Source organism: Anguilla anguilla, chromosome 9 (genome assembly GCF_013347855.1).
Source record: "Anguilla anguilla isolate fAngAng1 chromosome 9, fAngAng1.pri, whole genome shotgun sequence".
In the NCBI taxonomy this organism is placed as follows: domain Eukaryota; kingdom Metazoa; phylum Chordata; class Actinopteri; order Anguilliformes; family Anguillidae; genus Anguilla; species Anguilla anguilla.
Window position 1 is genome coordinate 41,029,799 of NC_049209.1, and position 21,962 is coordinate 41,051,760.

Consider the following 21,962-nt stretch of genomic DNA (forward strand, 5'->3'; position numbering starts at 1 on the left):
CTTCCTCTTCAGCAAACGGGAGAATTCTCAAAGGGTCGCGTACCTCATGTGGCACAGCACGCACCTGTCTTAACATGAAAAGAATGGATAATTTCTCATAGCTTGGGCGGGGAAATATTAAACTTTTGAAGTGTTAATGGAGCAGCATGGTTCTTCCTTGGGCAGAGAGGAGGAGAGCGAGGTGGTGAAGCTTCAGAGAACAGAGACGCTCCCTGCTGCTATTCGCCTACTGAAGCGTGCTATTGGGATGCGTAGCGTACACTGGAGAAACAGAGCGGTGGGAGAGTAGGAGTGTGGAACACTGTGGGGACTTCGAGAGCTGGCAGAAGGGCTAGCACGCACGCAGCTAGCAGGCCGTGTATAGATACAGACAGTGTACCAGTGCTTTAGTGCGCCCGTTAATAAATGTAGTGATTGTCATATGCTGAAGAGCGCATCTCCTGTTCACCACTCCCATGCATGGTACTGGAGGGCGAGGATGACCTGGGTTTCTCTTCCTGTTTGTGCTTCCTGAAAAGCTCCCATGTGATGTGGGAGATCTCTACATCTCCGGGGGGGCAGTGAGCTGGTGCTGGAGGTGCGATGGCATCCCAGTGTTGGCATTCAGAAATTTGTTCTTCGTTTTGCCACTTGGAGGGGGGGAAAGCACAGGAAATGTTTAGGTGAAGCAGTATGGGTGTCACTAAAAAATGATTTTGGGGATGTATGGGATGATGGCAGTTTCTCTCTCTGTTTTGCAGTCAGTGCTGGGGGCGCAGTGTGAGGTGAAGAGACAGGTGCGGAACTTCGTGAAGCTGGAGCGTTTCGGCCAGATCTACTGGGCGGCCAGCGCGGGGTGCATCCAGGCCCCCGGCCGGATCCTCTTCGCCTCGGGACCCAGCATCTTCGGCAAGGGCGTGAAGTTTGCCCTGAGGGATGGCCGGGTGGCGGCCGACGTCATCAGCGTGGCCAACGAGGACGGGCGTCGGGCGGCGGCCGTGCTCCACGGCGCCCTCTACCTGCAGGGCCTGCACTTCACCGTGGACGGCGTGGACACCCACTACTTCGTCAAGTCGGGCCCCGCGGAGGCCGACCTGTCCCTGGTCGGCATGACGACGGGGCGGCGCACCCTGGAGACGGGCGTGAACGTGACGGTGACGCAGGTGAACGCGGTGGTGGGCGGCAGGACTAGGCGCATCACGGACATCACGCTGCAGCACGGCACGCTGTGCCTGAACACGCGCTACGGCAGCAGCGCCGACGAGGAGAAGGCCCGGGTGCTGGAGCTGGCCCGGCAGCGGGCCGTCGGCCAGGCGTGGGTCCGCGAGCGGCAGAGACTCAGGGAGGGGGAGGACGGGTCCCGCGCCTGGACCGACGGGGAGCGGCAGCAGCTGCTCAGCACCGGCCGGGTCCAGGGGTACGACGGGTACTTTGTCGTTTCGGTGGACCAGTACCCCGAGCTCTCGGACAGCGTCAGCAACATCCACTTCATGAGACAGAGCGAGATGGGCCGCAGGTGACACGGGTGCGAGGACAGGCCCCACTGCACGCGTGCGCTTGTGCAAGATGGACATAGACAGCGTTGAGGACTCTTTGCCAAAGACAGCTGCTTATGTGGCCACTCTATTTCTTTCTATGACTCCGTTTTAAACTCTTTTATTACTGCTGCGCTGTACTTAACAAAGAGTGCCCAGTTTTACTTTACGCTTGTGTTTGTTGTTAGTTGCTGATGGACAGTCATTCTAAAGTACGACTGCTAGAGAGTGAAACTGGCAACAAACCTTTTTTGCCCCGTGTTGGTAAAATGAAGAAAATACTTGGCAAAGGGGTGGTGGGAAAGGTTATGAGGTACGTGGTGTAAATCACAAACCTGTTCCATTCCACCTGATCAAGATTCAGCCAAGGAGGTGCCTTCTCTTTCCCTCCTTGCATTTTATACTTGAAAACCCACAGTTGAAAAGCACACATACACACACGTACATTTACACACACGTGCGCGCGCAACCACACACACACACACAAACACACACACAGACATACATGCTCATGAACACATTCTTCTACACATACTCACATATATATGCAGAGACACAGACACGAACATGCATATGCGTACATACATGCACAAGCACTAAAGGGCACATGATGTGACATGGAACCCATCACCTTTGCTGTTCTTCTGACCTGGGTCCACATCCCTGCTGGTTTCAGTAAGTGCTCATTTCCTCTGAATGTTTTTTTGTAATAATGGGCAGGACTTTACCTACACTCCTACATACGTAGACTCACCCTCTCTCAAAGCTCCCAAGGGCTGACTTTCACTTTGCCTGAACATAAATGCAGTGTCTTTAAAAGTTGACCAAAATGGAGAGTGTGTGGGTAGCCAGGTGTGGTACCAGATCTGCTTGTGAAGTATCGCTTTTATGAAAATCATATTTATTTTTGTTTTATTTGTTTTTTGCCCCTTTGCCACATAAGAGAGACAATAGCAGAAGCATTGTTCATATCATACTGTGGTCACTAAACAACTCCTTTTAAAGCAGGCAGTAGCCAGAAAATACTGTTGAAATCATTATCTTGTATTAAAGAGCTAAAGGTACTTTACTCAAATGGTTTTAGATTTATTTTGACTTGTTTATATATATAACTACAGTATAAGAAATGTGAATTAAGCAGTGTGAACTATTGTCCCATTTATTGCTAACTGTTGTACTTGAAAAATGTTAAAGGCTGTTTCCACATGTGAAATAACGTACAAACATGTTTGGAAAACTGTTTTATTAATAAGAATGTTTTTAGAAATGTGGAACTTTAAGTGTACAGGGAAGAATTCTACTTGTTTTAGGCCAGCATTCATAATGTCTTAAGTGTTTTTCTTTTCTTTTTTTTGGGGGGGGGGGGGGGGGTTTTAGTTCTTTTTTGTGTTTTTTCTTTAATGTGCTTTTACAGAAAACAGAATTTCTCTGTGTCTGTCTCAGCTCTGACTGGCAGAGAAGCTGTCTGAGAGAGAAAGGGGAACGCCAAATGGCAAATGTAGCACGGCACTATCATAAAACTTATATGCCTGTTTTTTTGGTTTTTTTAACATGTGGTCTGCAGGTCTGTTGAACTGTACTGCAGTCAGTTGAAATGTGAGTAGCCTTACCTCTGGACCTTCCCTTGCACATACTCACTCCCAGATCAGTCCAGCTGCCTACGTTTCCCACAGTGGACAATGTTCTGTATACTTTCCCTTTAGGTGTTTTCATACAGTCAGCGTGTTGCAGTATTTATGCCATTACATATGTTAATTACATCTGAATCGGTCTTCAGGAGACCTGCCAACATTTCAGATATTGCACCCGGAGTACACGAGGGCCGATCTGTTTTGGGATTTCTTGCCAACTTCTGCTTTTCATTACTTAATCAGTCCAATCATTTATTTCGTCTGACATTTTTGATAAAGTCATGGGCTGCGGCTGCAGCTGCAGACTGCACATGTCCTTGCTGGAACTGTTTTACAGTGGTCCGATATAGGAGTGGATCAGCACTGGCGTATGCAGCTATTCCAGAAATTAACCATTAATAATCATGTTGCGACAAAAACACATTGCGTGAACAAATTGGCCCTCCAGGAATGAAATTGTTCAACCCTTTGTAACACTTTTGTCCACATCCACGGACATCTAATTAGCACTGGGATCTGATTTTTTAAAGTCTAGGAATGCCCATCTATCATAGGTGTTGCTCGTTACTCTGGCGACCTTAACCCCATTTGAGGTGGAATTTGTTTGCTGTTGCAATCTTTACAAAGTGAAAAATGGACGGAGAAAATAAGCATTGTTTGAAATTGTACTGAGAACTGCCCCGTTGCAACACAACCCTTTTTTATTCTGAAGTTTAAATCGTTTTGAGGATTGCTCAGTTTTGCTTTTCTTTTTTTTTCCCTCAACACTTGTTTCCAACACTGTATTCTTTGACTATGTAAATAAGAAAGACCTGCTGTAAATAAAATGCAAATGTAGATGCCTTCTAGAGCTACATTGGTGATCCTGTGTAGTCTTTAGTTAAAAAAAGAAATAAAAATAATATTTTGTGTTTGTATTATCTTGCTGATGATTTTGCTACAGTAGTTACGATGATAAATCCAGGGGGGTTGCACTTTCACTTCACTTTTATAATAATATTTTCACTTTTAGCGCAAGTTGTTAATTGACTCAGACATTTGTATGTGTAATGAACGATATTCAACTTACTTACCAAAGTCTCTGACAAGGTGGCTTTACAGTGACTGGCACAGTATAAGGGCATTATGGGGTTTGTGGTTTAAACCAAGAAAATGCTCTTCAAGTAACTCCAAGTCAGCTTGCACATGCACAATGTGTGGTATATCTGTGGGTTTTTTTTCAGTATAATTTGTCATAAATCCTTCCCATTAATGGTGTTGTCCTGTAAGTGACTTATGCAGCTCCTTTACTATTCACAGCCAACATCCTGACAGTGCATCATATAGTTCAACTACTCAGGTTGCTGCTGCAGAGGCTACCTTGATGAGTATTGACAAGTTAGTGTCTCCACGCAGTAGCTAAAGCAATTAGCACTGTGGAGAAGTAATCTGGGAGAACTTGTCAATTTCGCCTCACTCAAGTGGACTCGCTCTTTGCTCCTAACACTGAACATTTACCAAAGAGGACCTATCTGGGACATTAATGTATGTACATAAATGCCTGACAAATGAATATTCCTGCCAGTGTCCTCCGTTGTAAATGTTCACAGATGTACTCTATGAAATTGTGTCAGGAGGAAGAGTAAATGTGCATACATTTACAGTAATAATAAAGTTTTCTGTTTAATTATTTTTTATTTTGGTATAAACAGGCAGCCTAACAGGCATTGTTAATATGCGTCCTCCACGTAAACACAACATTGTTCTGATTGTAATTATGCTTGATAATTTCATTTCTGGCAGGTAAGTTGTGGGGCTTTATTTGTAATACAATTCGTTATAAATGTTGTGTCAACTGGTCATAGAAGCCATATAAACTAATCTGGTGACAGTAACATTCACCAGGCATTTTTGTAAGACTTTGGCCTTCATGCTTAACCACGCATTTCCTCCAGGTTTGGTAGTATGCCATGCTACTTGCGCCCCTCATTGCCATTTAGAATATATTTGTGCCACCTGGCTGACAAGAAGAGTAAAAATCAGTAATAGTGTATGACTCGATCAGGAGGGAATTTGCAGTCAAATGATGCAGTTCTATGTGACTGTTTTACAATAGAATGGCTAATTACTTGTCCCATTACAAGTTCAAAAGCATGTAAATATGGGAAACTGTAATAGGGTTAATTTGGTAGCATGACATTACTTATTCACTGTGTGCTCACAGCAAATGTGAGTGTTAATATTATAATCATCATTGTGGTTCACAATTTATGCTCTCAAACCAGGGCCCATGTGTGACTAACACTTCACTGGCAGCATTTAAGAGAAGTAAATCAGGTTGCAAATCATTAATCTTTCACACAGTCCTTTGTACAAGATTGTTTGCTGCTGCAGCAATATGACCCATTCAGGGGACCACTTAACGTCACTGTCCGTACTTCAGGCCATCCATTGTGACAAATCATCTGTCAAGGCACTTGGGTGGCTACTTATTTAAGCCTTCATATAGTTTGATGCCACCCACTTTTCTTTCCAGCACTCAAGAAGGAAGACAGGAAGCTCGCTTAAAAAGCTGCAGGAACGATACTACAAAGTAGGTAGAAGAGTCCTGTTTCAGCTGCTGGTCAAAGTAATGTTGGAAGTGGATGTGCCTCCCAGATCCCAACTCATACAAGCCTCTATGCTTCCCACATTACATGCAGGCCGTCCCTTCTAAGAATATCAAGAGGAATCAGAAGCACCTGAACCACCAGCTACATATGAAGCAGCCGGAGCCCTGTTTCAGCTTGTAGCAGGAAGGCCAGAATCCAGCATAGGCCTCCTGCGTTATATTCAATGCCAGTGCACCCTCACCTCCATCAGTGGGAACCGGTCATCAGAGACTCTCCATCCAGCTAGAGCACTATATTTACAGCACCTACTGTCTTCAGCCATTCCTCTCATGACATCACCCAGAAGGATTTTACATCATTTACCAGTCAAACGATAAACATAATCTACAAAATTGTGCATGTAGATTTCTCTAGTGAGTCCAAGACGATTAAGCTATATTTAATGGTTCGGAAACTACCAACCTGCATATTCACCCATGTCATTTTATGGCTAATGTTCTTCTTGACAGAAAGAGCTCGGTGGGCTCGATACAAAGGCCAATGCAGTAACATCAGGACCATCTCCACTGGCTCACCACAAGGCTCAGTGGTGTCTCCTGTGTCATTCACACTTTACACAGATGGCTGCTGGAGCAAATGCCCTGAGATAATACTTATTGAGATAACTTTTAAGTTAAGTATATTATTAAGTATTCAGTTGACATAGTGATTGTGGACACCTCCAACTCCGAGGAAACACTCCACACTACTATCACCCAGTTCTAACAATGTTGTGATGCAAATCCTTTAGACTTGATTGCAGAAAAGACAAAGGACATGGTCGTGGATTTCAGAAGAACATTTATCCTCCTGACGCACCTTATTAATGGCGCAAAAACAATAGAAAGAGTTGAGGAGTTGAAATATCCACTAGTCAGTTTTAATGTTGTTTAGTTGATTTGTCCCATGACAGTAATGCAGGCCTGGTTGGTAAGCAAGCTCAGTTTAAGATTTACATTGGGGTGGCAGCAGTAGCCTAGCATTATGAGCAATCACATCTGGCTCGGCTGCAATCACTCAGCTACGAGTGTATGCAGACTGGAGTCTTGGGTGTATTACAGTAGGTTATTTGACCAGCTGACTGAACTTGGTCTCATAATAAGAGAGGAAAAAAGGCTTGCCTCTTTCCTTCAAACCCCATGAGTTACCAATGGTTGATTCTGAAGTTGAGCTGCCAGAAAATCTATTATGCTCAGTGTTACGTTCGCGTGTGAGATGCGGGCGTGCGTTTTTCTCCCCTCTTTCGTTCTGCTCTCTCTCTCGGTTGCTGTCATTTCCGCAGGAGTCCGTGTGCCACCCTTCGTTATTCCCATTGGTCATCGCCGCTGTCAATCATCAGAATTCTCCCACTCGTCCCCCCCAACTCGCCAATCAGCTCCCTCCTGCAATCATGTCTTCTCCAATCACGCCTCAGCTCTCAATTTAAAATATCCCCATTTCGTTCCTGCAGGAGTCTTCCGTTTCCTCATTTGTGCTGTGTGTTTGAGCAAATGGTAAATTTTGTGTGTTATATGAGAGTTCTGTGTGTTGTCTAGATTTTCATCCTCCCTGGTTCTCTTCAGAGACCAGTGTTAGGTAAGTTCCGGGGGCCCCTATACACGTGTTGACACGTAGGGTAAGGGCTCTGTCTAAGCACATTAGTTTAGTGGTGGTATCGCCCCCTGTATTTATGACTGCTGGTCGCAGTTAGGTTAGTTAGACAGGTTTTGTTTTCTGTATTGTTATTTGGTTAGTTATATTGCAAATTCGTAGTTAGGGGATTGTGTTTGTTATTTTCGGCACCACTCTTTTTTTTTTTTTTACTGGTCTCGGTTGTGTGTCTTGGCGTGTTTTATGTTTGGAAATGTGTGTAAATACTTGTAAATAACCCTACCACCATCACAGTAAAATCCCTTTCACCGTAGTCCGCCTTGTGTGTCTCTCATTGTTCTCACAAGAAGGCTTATATATTTCGTTACATCTCCTGGTGCCAAACATCATTTTAAATATTGCACCCTTAACCCCTAGAAGGGTCGTAACACTCAGCTATATTTTAACATTCAAGGCTTGTATTGCGAGCTGTCGCACTGAAGAAGTGGCATTTTCGTCATGGACTTTCATACACCTGAGCCGTTTGGTAACTTTGTGACTGGCTGTGTGCTAAAGTGGGAGGAGAGCCACTGATGAGGTGTGTCAGTCAAAATCAGGCATCACATTGCAATTTTAGTGTAGCTCATTGAAATTTCTTGTCGGTCTAGTCTGCGACTGGCACCCTCATCATTCGCCTGCTTAGACCAGGTCTACAGCGCAAATTTCAGCCCAGCATATGGCGGATTTGGGGCTTTCCCATACAATGTTTACATGACCACAGCATATTTAAAAGCCATTCAACGATGTTCGTGGATCAATTAAATCGAAGAAGCAGGAAAAATGCATGGCTTTCCTTTATTGTTCATTGTCTTTTTTATAATTTTAACTCCTGTATTTATTTTTATTTTGAATTGTTTATGACTGTTCTTATACTGCATTGTGGTCCCTGAGGTAGGGGAGAGTTGCTAGATAAATGTGACATGGTCAATAACTTAATTTAGGCCAGTGCAGCTGAAGTATCCATTTCAGGTTTGTACATGTGCAATTCAGTCCTCTACCTCCTCCCAAAGTAATGGAGCACTGTGATAATGCTTTTTTCCAATTACTGATGGCCAATTCGAAAGGTCATGTTTTTTTACTTCGTTTCTCGATTTTTGGTAGAATTTATGTCTGTAGCTATTATATCTGCTGGCCAGTTACTAATCATGTGTGAGGTGTAAACCAGTTGGAAATTCTGATATACCCATCTATATGTATATTTTCTATTTACTTTCTATACATGCATGTTACACTGCAGTAAAGTTAGTTTTATATTGGGATATTCAGACTTTCGGCTTCAATAGTTCACAAAAAAAAACATCCAAATAAGATAATAACACTAAATTCTGAACCCTGGCAATGTAGGCAGTCAAATACAACCTTTTTTTTGGAATTATGCTTTGAAAATTAGAAATTAGATCTCTATGGCAGTCTGTCAGTGTATTTAGGGACCATATAAAAAAGTACAGCAACAAGCAATTTAGGGGATTCAAAATGTGAAAAGCTTTCGATCAATGTGAATAATAGCTCTGCCCCTACTACATTCGGATAAAAAAATCTATAGATTCTCAACTGTGCAGTAGAGAGCGTTAAAATCAGCTGCACATACAATATATTGTACATTGCTTCCCACTGACATTACAGCTCAGATTGGGAAATGTTATCTTTGTTTAATTTTGGTCAGATTTTTTTAGGAAAAAAATGTAATACTTCTCATGAGTGAGGAGACTAGTGCAAAAACTAACACCACATGTCAATGGGCCCCCATTGGCCATACTGGAAAAAGTAGTTGAAAAAATAGAAAGTGCAATATTTTTCTATTTAAAGAAGTAATTTATTCAGTCACGGACCACACACAAATTGATTACATTTCACCCAGACATGCAAAGACAAAGAACAAAAACATGCAGTAGGCTATTCTTTTATTGCCCATAGGTATGAATGTGAGTGAACAGTGGCAGCCTGTCCAAGGTGTATTCCTGCCTCTCGTCCACTGCATGCTGGGATATGCTCTATCCCCAACCCCCTGACCTTGACCAGATATGAGTGGTTTAGGAAATGGATGGATGGATAGATATCATGGTACTGTCTCTTGTTTATACGGAAGAATGTTTGCTGTATGCACCTCTCTTCATTCTTGCTGTATCAGTCCATTTCTAACCCTCTGATTTCTTGCATTGGCATTTCAAGGTTATACTTCTGGGAACCCTTTTTCCATAAAGGGAATATAGCCAGAAGGCATCCACCAATTACTGTTGGCTTTGTCTTGTTTGTTGTTATCTACATCAAGTCCATGTTTGGTGCAGCTCTTCTCTGGTTCCTAAAAGAAAATTTGTGACACCAACATTTCATCCATATTTTATTATCCCTGGGATTTTATCATCACGGGGACCAAGAAGCAGATGGAAACCCTAAAGATCTGGTTCCATGTGTTTCTCCTTCTCTGTCTTGTTGGGCTTAATGTGAAAAATTGAGAACAATGCAGAAATGTGCTACTTCAGCTCCATAACAAAGTTGGTGCCTGCAAATCAGGAACCTGGCCCATGGGTGGGGTCTTCCATGAAACTGGTGTTCATTAAGCCTGGTAATTAATATAGTTATGGAGCTAGGAGTTCAGACGAAATAACCAAACCAAACCAAAAAATATCGGTGGCACTCCAGGACCAGATTTGCCTTCCCCTGTCATTGAATACATTTTTAAATGCATGTCCTCTGTACTGGGAAGCTTCCTTCACTGCTATACATATCTGCAAAAATTGAACTAACTAAATCATTCTATCAATTTTTGTGAAATTTAACCACAATGTAAGCATAACTGTTTACCTATCTGGAAATGTTTTGTTTAGTAAATAATCAGGGAACTGCAGGAGTATTTTCACATTTTTATTAATAATAATTTTTGTTAAATTATTTCTAGTATGTATTTGGCCAAGATCTACTTCCACAAGGCCAACTGTAAATAACATGCACTCTCTCAAATAATGAAATAATTCTCTATTGCAGAATGAGTATCAGTTCCTGATTCTGGTAATGGGCTCAAGGCATATGTGTATCCAAAACTACAAAACAACTCAAGTAGTGCCTATTTCTGAATGACCCTGAGCTCTTTTGGAAAAGGTCAGCCACACTTGAATATTGGCAGCTTTAATTCCGTTTTAAGAGGTGAATTTCAGCAAGCAGAAAAGGGAACCTTGAAATTGTGAAGATGAAGCAACTCTCCTACTGAAAGATACTCCATAATTGCATTGGCGGTGCTCTTTGTTGCACCGTTACATGTTCTATTAAATATGAGCTTTCCAAACAATGTTGTGCCAAACAACTCATCTGTGTTAATCAATACAGTTGAAATGTGTGCAGGGCTGCCTACCTGGACAGCTGGGGCTTGTGGCTGAGAGAATATGTTCACCTAAACAGTAAAGGATCAGGTACGACTCTCCCTCCTCTCCTCAACCTAATTACACTGCCACACAGTGTGAAGAATTGCCTGGGGCATTGGAACCCTGCCATTGTCCTCATGTTACTGAAGTTTGGATTGACACCCTGAGTGCAGCTGTGAACTTTAGCTATCAACAAGTAACTGCACTGCTTTACAAATAATACATGTTCAGGCTCTACGATATTTAATAAGACAATTTTCACTTTGGTTTGCGAGTGTATTAAACATGCATGATACCGGTGCAGAAAGTCAGCAAAATGCAAAATGTCTTTGTTTTCCATGCTTCAACAGATATACAGAGAAAGGAAAAGATAACCTAAAAATGTAGAAAGCCACCTCAGTACCAGACATCAAAGACAGACATTGGTAACCACAGGAGACAGGACACATTTGAGTTCTTCCCATTCCATCAGACTTCCTGCTGTTTACAATGCCTCCTATAGTATTAATCAAAACAGTCACCACCAGCTGTTTTTCTTCAGTGCGAGCACATTTAGGATGCAGTTATCTTGGAACTGGAAAAAATAAGCTACGTACCTATGGACTGTGGCTGTGGAATGTTGGGTAACCCAGGCTGTCCTGTGCAGAGGAGAATACTCCGTCTTCAGCCTGGAGGCATTACCCGAGGCCTTTTTCCAACATGCAATTAACTGAATTCACAGATGCAAATGGGTTTCAGTCATTTAAAATAAAAGCTATGGTAACTTTTTAAAACAACACCAGAAATGATTGTGGCTAAATATGACCAGTAAACTCATACTGTGATAGTATTTTGTCTTAACAGGTGAGCAGAAAGAGAACACACAGACCTTACTTAATAAAACATGCAGTACTTCACCACCTTGTGTCCAAGGTGAGTTCAAAGTTAGTTTTCTCCAGGAGTGTTTGTTTATTGAGCTGTTTTTTTCCATGCCCCACAATTTTACAGGAGCTTAATTGCCTTTTAATTGGTTTCCTTTTCCCCCAAATTAGCTCAGCCAAAGTTCTTCCAGGTTTTTTATTCCTTCTAGAAAATCTACTGTTGTTGAAGCACTGCGTGGCAACCTGTTTGTCGGAATACAAAGGATTGAATTGATTGATTGATTGATATGCAGTGCTAATGACTCAAATTCCCCTATAAGCCACAGTGGTTAAACAGCTACCTGGAGCAGGGTCATCCTCTCTGCTCTGATGTAGAGAGCGTAGCTCAGATAGTTTGCTAGTGAAGCATAAGGCTGCGTTCACACCAGATGCATTTTATCCGCTTGAAAACACAAGATGCACTACCTGCGTTGAATTTAATATAATTTACAGAAGTATTCAGACCCCTTGCTATGACACTCAAAATTGACCTCAGGTGCATCCTGTTTCCATTGATAAAACTTGAGATGTTTCTACAACTTGATTGGAGTCCACCTGTGGTAAATTCAAATGATTGGGCATGATTTTGAAAGGCATACACCTGTCTGTATTAGGTCACACAGTTGACAGTGCATGTCAGAGCAAAAACCAAGCCATGAAGTCGAAGAAATTTCCCATAGATCTCCGAAATAGAATTGTGTGGAGGTACAGATCTGGGGAAGGGTACAAAAACATTTCTGCAGCATTGAAGGTCCCGAAAAACACAGTGGCCCCCATCATTCTTAAATGGAAGAAGTTTGGAACCACCAGGACTCTTCCTAGATCTGGCTGCCCGACCAAACCGAGCAACTAGGAGAGAAGGGCCTTGGTCAGGGAGGAGACCAACAACCCAATGGCCACTCTGACAGAACTCCAGAGTTCCTCTGTGGAGATGGGAGAACCTTCCAGAAGGACAACCATCTCTGCAGCAATCCACCAAACAGGCCTTTACAATAGAGTGGCCAGATGGAAGCCACTCCTCAGTAAAAGTCACATGACAAAGTGAAAGAGTTTGCCAAAAGGCACCTAAAGGACTCTCAGACCATGAGAAACAAGATTCTGTAGTCTGATGAAGCCAAGATTGAACTCTTTGGCCACAATGCCAAGCGTCACGTCTGGAGGAAACCAGGCACCACTCATCACCTGGACCTATGGTGAAGCATGGTGGTGGCAGCATCATGCTGTGGGGATGTTTTTTCAGCGGCAGGAACTGGGAGACTAGTCAGTATCAAAGGAAAGATGAACCGAGCAAAGTACAGAGATCCTTGATGAAAACCTGCACCAGAGCGCTCAGGACCTCAGACTGGGGCGAAGGTTCACCTTCCAACAGGACAACGACCCTAAGCACACAGCCCAGACAATGCAGGAGTAGCTTCGGGACGAGTCTGTGAATGTCCTTGAGTGGCCTAGCCAGAGCCCAGACATGAACCTGATCAAACATCTCTGGAGAGACCTGAAAATATCTGTGCAGCCACGCTCCCAATCTAACCTGACAGAGCTTGAGAGAATCTGCAGAGAAGAATGTGAGAAATACCCCAAATACAGGTGTGTCAAGCTTGTAGCATCATACCCAAGAAGACTCAAAGCAGTAATCACTGCCGAAGGTACCTCAACAAAGTACTAAGTAAAGGGTGATATTTCAATTTTTTATTTTTAATACATTTGCAAAAATTTCTAAACCTGTTTTTGCTTTGTCATTATGGGGTATTGTGTGTAGACTGATGAGAATAAAAATGAATTTAATCAATTTTAGAATAAGGCTATAACGTAACACATTGTGTAAAAAGTGAACGGGGTCTGAATACTTTCCAAAGGCACTGTACAATGGGTAAGGAGCTGGTCTTGTAACCTAAAGGTCACAGGTTCGATTCCTGGGTAGGACACTGCCATTGTACCCTTGAGCAAAGTACTTAACCTGCATTGCTTCAGTATATATCCAGCTGTATAAATGGATGCAATGTAAAAAAAGTTTTTTTTTTTTTTTAAAAAGTTGTATAAGTCGCTCTGAATAAGAGCGTCTGCTAAATTCCTGTAATGCAATGTAAAGGCACAAGAGGTGTGTACCTTTAAGGCACATTACAAAAAAGGCATATTACAAGCACACTGAGAAAAGTGCTAAAATGTGCAAAACAAGACAATACAAAATGGAAAAGGCAGTTGTAAAAATGCAAAGTGCAGTATTTTTCTTTCTAAAGAAATAATTTCTTCAGTCACCACCACACACAAAATGTACAATGCCCACAATTATTCATTTGCACCCAAAAGGCTTCATCAACTTCATAACACGATTGCAATTAAGTAATTTTGTGTGATTATATTTGTGAATTTATTTTTGATACGCTTGATCAAGGAATTTGTATCAAAGCTTTGGTCATTCAGTTGCAAGACAACAACATATTCACTCAACCAACCAAGGCAATGCTCCCAGAACTAAGACGATGCTCTCACAGGAAAGTACAGTGGTGAAAGAGACTTACCATGCTTCGTTTACATCGCATTTTACAAAGAATGTATTCTGCTTGGTTATACTACTACAAAAGTTATACAACTTTTTGAAAACCTACTTCAGTAATTAATCATAAATTTCTATCCATTTATATTAAAATATGTAAGGAAAAACGACACTATTTTATGCGCATTATCACAGCAAGGTAAATACAAAGCAAGGCTGTGGGAAAGAGGGACTGCCCACTGCTCCAGAGTTTGAGTCTCATTGGGTGCAACAGTTTTCTCCAGACCCCGGGAGCAGCCGGCATGCTAATGAAGGGAACGGGGAATTGTAAATGATCGCGTGCGCCGCCTTTGATGTGCAATCTTTAAAAAGGTCAGAGAGATGTCAGATTGGTTTCCAGTACCAATGGAGATGTCAGTACCCATCGGGGTCGGGGAAAAGGAATGGGTGGTGGGGGGTGTTGCACACAGCCAGCACAACATTAGAGACCTATTTGATTTGACACGCTCCCTTACAAAAACAGATTAGAATAACAGGCACAAATTTTATGCTTGTCATTTTTTTCCTTCCCAAAGTAAAGTTTAAAATCTATCCAGGAGGTATGTGTTTTTTTTAGTGAATTTTAAAGAATATATTAAAAATGTGCATTTTATCCCCTGGCGTATTTATCTTCAATTTCGAAAGCCACTGCATGATTCTCCCCCGCCGACTACTACTGAGTACAAAAAGAACATTAATATCTAGTCGTTGCGCTAAAATACACAACACCAACATCTTAGCCTATCTAATACCTTATTTATCTATTAAAATGTGATACAACCCGTTAACCTCATACCCATTTTGGATATTGGCAGAAAACACATTTTATGTAACCTTTTGCAGGTCCTGAAAGCACAGGGAAGTAAAAAAAAAAAGGAAGCTGGGAGAGAAACTGTATGACATTAATTAGGAAATGACTGCTCGCCAGGCAGCTTGACTGGACGGGATAAATTTTTGCAACGGTAAACAAGAGGATAGACTCGATGGAAGCACAGCTGCAAACCTACAGTGTGAAGGCTCTCACTGTGACAGGTGCGAACACACATGCCACCAACAGAAATGTCAGCACAGGAGTCCTCAGGTCAAATGGACCGGGACAAGACCATGGCTTCACACATTATACAAATCATATTGACAGTACATCCAATACTTTTATTAGGGTAATTATTCCTAAGGTTAAATCTGTCTCAGGAAGGAGAATAGAAGCCCTATCCGAATAGCACTGAAAATAGCATTCTGTCTTGTACTTGCCCAGTGGCAAAGAACGACCGCAGACAGCCGTGTCCAGAGTGATGGATTTCAATGAGATGACAAACGGCGCATGACACCCACGGACGTAGCATCACTGTAGGCTGCAATCTTGGCCAAATTTGAACACTACTATGCGCGGTGTGAACAGAGTGAAGGGTCACGGTTTACGATTAGGGTAGCCTGTGCACTACGGGGGCATGCATCTTGAATTGCAAGCCAAAGCTGCTAGGATATAATAGCTTTTATCAGCTGTATGAACTCAAAAGCAGATACACGCATTCAAGTAAATTGAATATAAGCGATAAATTGTTTTGATTAGGGAGCTTTTCACATAGTTGTAGCATAAATTTCTTGTTTTATATTTGTGATACAGAAAAGAATTCAGTGACACTGGCTCTTTAAAACTCTGAACACAAGTCAATGTATAGAACATGTAGATTTGATTGCCAGTAAAAAGTACCATTTAAAATATTTTCCTGAAGATGGCCGACATACAGTTAATGTGTAGTTAGTCTATTTTTAGTTTTACCAAAAAGATGCTGTAGAGTAGTTATCAAGTTTCTCTTGGGACATGCTTCAAATTCAGTCTTCAAAAAATAAGGTCACGAGCAGATTAGTGCATTCAGCAGCCTAGTAATAATTGTATAGGCTTCTAATACGTTTTGTTTTGTAGCTAATTCCTTGAAAATATGCAAGGATTTGTGAAAGAAAATAAAATATTTTGCCAAATGTTTTCTTTTTCAATAAAACCAGTTAAATTCACATTTTTAACTATGCAGGCTTTGTAGGCTCACACCAATTAAAATAGAAAATAAATCATAAAACATGCGGTTGTAACCACCATGAAAGGCTGCTTCAACTATTTTCTAAACAATGTGCAAATGTTGGGAATGAAGACAGTAAACACACATTATGTCAGTGATGACATGCTAATATTATGACTACCTGGAAACTATAGCACATTCCAAGCAGCCCACTTAAAAAAGAAAAATGTTACTGCCAAGTACTGAAAAATAAACTGGCCTGGTTAATATCACATCTGGCAATTGAGACAATAATTGCAATTTTAATGAAGGAAGCTAACTTGTAGATGACAAACTTGACATAAAAATATCAAGAGTAGCACATGCAGGCAAAATGAAACGAAAATTTAAAGTAAAATAAAGAAGGGAGCATCTGTGTGGCTTATCTGGATCAAATCCGTTTTGGATGTCCACACTCTCCCAATTCGGCAGTGGGGTTTGCAAATGAACACAGCTGTTGCGGTTGCAGTAATTGTACATTCCAAATTAGGGTGGGAATTGGATATGTACAGCCTCATGGTGCAGAATTTATGTTAAAAAGTAAAGAAATTAAGGCTATTACACAATCATCTTTAAGTAATTATGAATTTATTTATTTATATCATTCTTCTCATCATCATCAAAAAAAACACTACGACGACATTAATGGTATAATTGTAGTAGTAATATCAAATATTAATATCAAAATAATGTATTCAGATTAATAATGGTGTTAAAGGAGGGCTTGTGAAATCCTCTAAATAAAACCTGCTGCATTGGACCTATGCACAAGGTGTACTGGGTAAGGCCTTCTGCTCCCTACCAGGACACAACCATACACAACTCATTCCTGGTGGGTGCACGTCAGGTATATGTATAATCTTGTGCATTGAGTTTCGAAGAAGAAAAAAATGGTCACAAGACAGGGTCTCCTGAAAAAAATTATAGTTTCACACCAATGTAACTTGGGCTTCATTATAATTGGCTTCAATTGGGAATTTTGCATTTTCCTATCATTTTTATTTGAGCTGCAATACCTCCCTTAACCTCAGGGTTGGTGAGCTTTAAAGTCCCCATACAGCAGTTTTACTTCCTATTTTAAATCACTCCTGAGTATCTACAAACTAAACGTGTGAAGGCTATTTGAATGAAAAATGTCTACATATTTTAGATTATTTATTTTCCATCCCCTCCCTCTCCCTAAATTGGACAACAGGCTGTTTTAGTTGCATATACTGTATTAGTATTAGTGAATTCACTATTTGCCTGACTGAGAACTCAGTTACCTGATTGGCTGAAAGTAGGCAATTGGTGACAGACCAACCCACACAGGCCTTCACAAAAGCAAAGTAATTTTATCTTTCTCACCTCAGTCCTGGCTACATTGGTTAGCTCACTGCAACAAACGTCTCACAATAAGGAATGAATACAATGTAGCCGGGGGTTAAATTGGACCAGAGTTAGCTGGAACTGACAGCTCTCCACCTCCTTAATACTTCAGAATCCTACCAAATCCTTCAAAAGTCCAAATTGCAGTGCACTGCTTGCACAAATCAAAGCCGTTCTCTCAGTTCCCCCCGGGCACCTGTGATTAGCACTGTGTGACCGACAGACTGGCACTTGTTCGCAAATCGCTAATGTTAATAATTCAGTTCAAATCTATTATTAATACTATTGATAAAGAAGTTGTTTTCTTTAGTTAGTAGCATGCTATGGATATAGGACACAACAAAAGAAAAGCCCACAAAGTGAGACTTTTTTGAGCCATGGGTTCCCTTGGCAGATTTCTAACTGGTGAATTTGATTAAACTAGTGGTGTGTTGTTCGTGAATGATTTGTTACTTTTGAACAAATCTCTCTGAGCCCTTCCCATTGATGTGACCAAAGCAACAACAGTCCAGTTCCTGAACTTAAATGGTGGGGACCGAATCCGGGAAGGAACTGGACATTCTGATTCCTTGGGTCTGGGTTCGGAACCGGATTGAGTTTAAGACTAGTTGCCCCAACTCTATTGGTGCTTTTTCACTACCTTGCCGTGCCGGAATCCGTGCTCCCACTTTGTTTTGCTTTCTCCACTGCCAACTGACCTGTGCCGGGCTGCAAGTACCCGTGCCGATTTTAGCTACTATCCGTGCTGCAATTCGATACTGCAGACCGTTGATTGGTCAATGGAAATCATCACAAATAGGTCATCCCATGTTCATGTTTGTTCACCGGCATTTTTAAATACCACAACAACAAGAGAGAGTAACGTTAACTAGCGAATTCAAATTACTTCTGAGTTATTTAAAGATGGAAAAAGAAAATTCATCAGGTTGGACAGTCAGCGAGGTCTCTTTTTGCATTTTTCAAAATAACTATGTTTAATCCAAAACCAAATGCCGACCCAAAAGTACAGCATAGCTTCAAGTTCCTCCATTGTGTTGTCTGGTTGTGTCTCGTGAATATGTACGTCACCACCATGGCGTGCTCCTATGACGCTTTACTCCTCCCATGACTCCTCATGCCTTCACGGGTCTGTTGTGTAATGGAGAAGCGCAACACGGCACGGGTAGGATATGAATGCTTGCCGTCCTGTACCGTGCCGTGCTGGTCAATGGAGAAGCTCCATAAGTGTCTTCCTCCCCCTAATGCCTTCGTATTGAAATTACAAACTTGCTTGAGCAATTAGCAGACCTATAGAATTAAAAGCAACTGGCTTACACTAGCTGGTTAGCCCAGTTACATCTGTGAAACACTACAGGCTACAAGTAGCCTACTCTCTAATTTGCATGATGTAAATAAACCGTGACTGAACGAGGACATCAATGTATGGTGCAGAAAACCAACACAACGCAGTTACCCAACACAAATACACATATAGCTGAGGCATATCTGACAATCCCACTGCAGTAACGGACGGCACAGCATTCATTAGAATCCATGAATTACAGGTCATACAATTAGGACAGCCACTGACTATGAAGATAAAGAATGTAAAACTAAAATGTAAAATCACGATTTTGGCTTGCTATTTTACAACTTGTTTGATCGACTATGTAACATTTGCACCAATAAAGCTTACAAATTCATAAGCAATTGTCCCACGGTGCTAATTAATGTGCTGTTTTTAATAAAATAGCCTATAGCCATTAAATTGTTATCACCAATCCTTCTGTTGTTTGCAAATTATTTAGTAGGTTAACTTGTGCCACTTATTTGCGAGCTAACAGAAAATGCTACTTGGGTGAATTTCAAGAAACATGCCCATGTAGGTGATTCATTGTTAAAGTGGTGAAATGTTTTGAAAATGTCTGTGAATTGCATAATAACAGTGCCGGTCTGTGCTAGGTTACTGTAGGAACTCACATACAAAGCACAGTATGTCACATTTCTTTCACTGGGAACTAGAGTCAGTGAACAAAGAGTCAGAAGTTAGAACCAGTCACTGCATGACTCTTGTGTTTGTTTGCAGGAGTCAGGATGAGAGCTGTAAAGGAACCGCTGAACAAATCCAGGAACAAATCCTTTTAGGGAACTGAGTCAAAAGGATTTGTGTCCTTGAATTGTTCATAATCCAAGAATTGTAACAAGTTGTTCATTTTTCTAAATTTCATGTTTAGAGGGATTATTTACCCACTTAACCCACATTATATCAAATATAGCCATGAACAATAACACAAAGTGGTAACAAACCTTTTTGTGGCTTTGGTTTGTCTTTGAATTTTTCATTATCTTCCAGATTGTTAATTTTAGTGGCCAGGTATCCCCACTTTGACCAGTTAGAAGCCTATTGATTCACCTCAGTCTTTCATTTTTATCAGTTAAAAATAATTTGCCCTTTTGTTTGCATAATAGCACAATATGAACATGGGAATTTTATTCTTCAGGGCACACATAGCTATTTCTGACACAATGTGGTTTAAGAGGGTAAATAATTCCTCTAAATAGGAAAAGCACCTAATTAAGAAAAATTAACAACTTGTTAAATATTTGTGATTGAAATTGTCGTTGGAACCATCGTAAATGGGGTACTCCAGGAATGAGGTAGGAATCCACTTTCCCAGTACATAAATCAAAAATAGAATTGGCCCTAGGACCGAACCCTGGGGAACACCACAAATCACCTTTGTCAGAGAGAACCAGGAATTTCCAATGGTCACACTGAAAGTTCTGTCGTGCAAATATGAGTAAAACCAAAAATGATAATGATAAACATTCCCACCCAATATTTAAGACAATCTAGCAGAATATGATAATCCACAGTATTAAATTCTGCATTGACGCCTAAAAGAACTAAGATGGAAGAGTCCGCATCAGCGGCTATCAGTAGATCATTCATCACTTTCCATACAGAAGTTTTAGTGCTATGAAGGGCTCTAAAACTAGACTGAAATGTCTCATAGAGACCATTATCATTCATGAAAGCTGTCAGTTGATCAGCTACAATTTTTTCCAGGACTTCTGATAAAAAAGAAATCAGTCTGTATTTCCTCAATGTATTTGGATCTAAGGAAGGCTTCTTAAGAACAGGTTGAATGACAGCATTTTTCAAGTAGGAGGGGACAACCCCAATGTTTTATGAGCTGTTTATGATCACTAGTATATAAGGACAGACTAAGTCAAGTGCTTACTTGAGATATCTGGTAGGGAGTATGTCAAAAGCACAAGAAGAAGATTTAATCTTTGCGATGATATTAACTAACAGCATTTAGCTATTTAATTAACTATTTCAGCAGAGACCACTCCAAAGGATTCAAAGGGAGGGATCATAGTTGTTGGAACTGTCATGTCCTGAGTAGCTAGGGTAATCTGCGTTCTGATCTTTAATACCTTGTTAACAAAAATAATATACAGATGAGTCAAGTATACTGCATATTTGGCTAATTGTTAGCCTCTTCCATGTCTGGCAGCTTATATAAATAATTAGCAGCTATTCGTCTGAATTACAGCAGTTCTGCAAAAAAAAGTGGGCTAACATTCCTCCACAGCAATGTGAAAGACTGATATCAAATTATAGGAAGCATTTGGTTACATTTATTGCTGCTAAAGATAGTACAACCAGTTATAAATTTTAAGGGGGCAATTACTTTTTTCACATGAGTGATATGGGTGTGTGGTCATTTGTTTAAATAAATGAACGAAATAAAAAAAATTCAACATGTGTTTTATATTCACTCAGGTTCCCTTTGTCTAATACTGCATTTTGTCTGAAACCATTCAGTGTGACAATTATGCAATAATAGAGGAAATCAGGAAGGGGGCAAAATACACTTTCGCGGCACTGTTGATGAAATACTTCTTTAATCTAATGCTTTACTTTTATATCATTTTTCCTTCACAGAAAAAAAAAGTATGTGTAAAAGTTACACAAAAAAAGTTTTGTAGCAATTTGCATTCATTTTTTGAGTATATTTAACTCCTGAAGTTGTAGCGGCCCATATCTTTTGACTTCTATTGATTTCTCATAGACATTGCTAAGCAACAAGCCAGCAAGTCTATCCTCATGTGGCATTGTTGTAACATTGCATATAGAATGTAAATCTAACATACATTCCAATGACCTTGATATGCACTTTCGTACATTGCTTTTGGATAAAAGTGTCTGCTAAATAACTGTAATGTAATGTACATATAGAAGGGTATAGAAGAGATAGCACCTTGTTTGCACCTCACAAATGGTTAGTAACAAGCTGACATGAAGCCTACAGAAAATCAAGATTGGCTGAAAAAGGTTTATTTACTCATCCTTATTGACATG

General features: G+C 40.9%; 1 protein-coding gene and 1 long non-coding RNA gene across 13 annotated transcripts in view; one reads left to right on the forward strand and one right to left on the reverse strand.

The window, feature by feature from the left end:
- The window catches only part of LOC118235505 (teneurin-4), a 247,925-nt gene extending 243,863 nt beyond the window's left edge, over positions 1–4,062 (forward strand). For all 12 annotated transcript variants that reach the window (XM_035432920.1, XM_035432921.1, XM_035432922.1 and 9 more), the window contains one exon: positions 741–4,062. In XM_035432920.1, coding sequence (XP_035288811.1) covers positions 741–1,499 — 759 coding nt within the window. In that variant the 3' untranslated portion in view covers positions 1,500–4,062. The remainder of the gene's footprint in view (positions 1–740) is intronic.
- A 5,298-nt stretch (positions 4,063–9,360) lies between these two features.
- On the reverse strand, positions 9,361–11,778 carry LOC118236704. Its single transcript, XR_004767068.1, has 3 exons — positions 11,629–11,778; positions 11,357–11,469; positions 9,361–9,703 (listed from the first exon to the last, which is right to left on the reverse strand). It is a non-coding gene; the product is annotated as an uncharacterized LOC118236704 (long non-coding RNA).
- Positions 11,779–21,962: the final 10,184 nt, after the last annotated feature.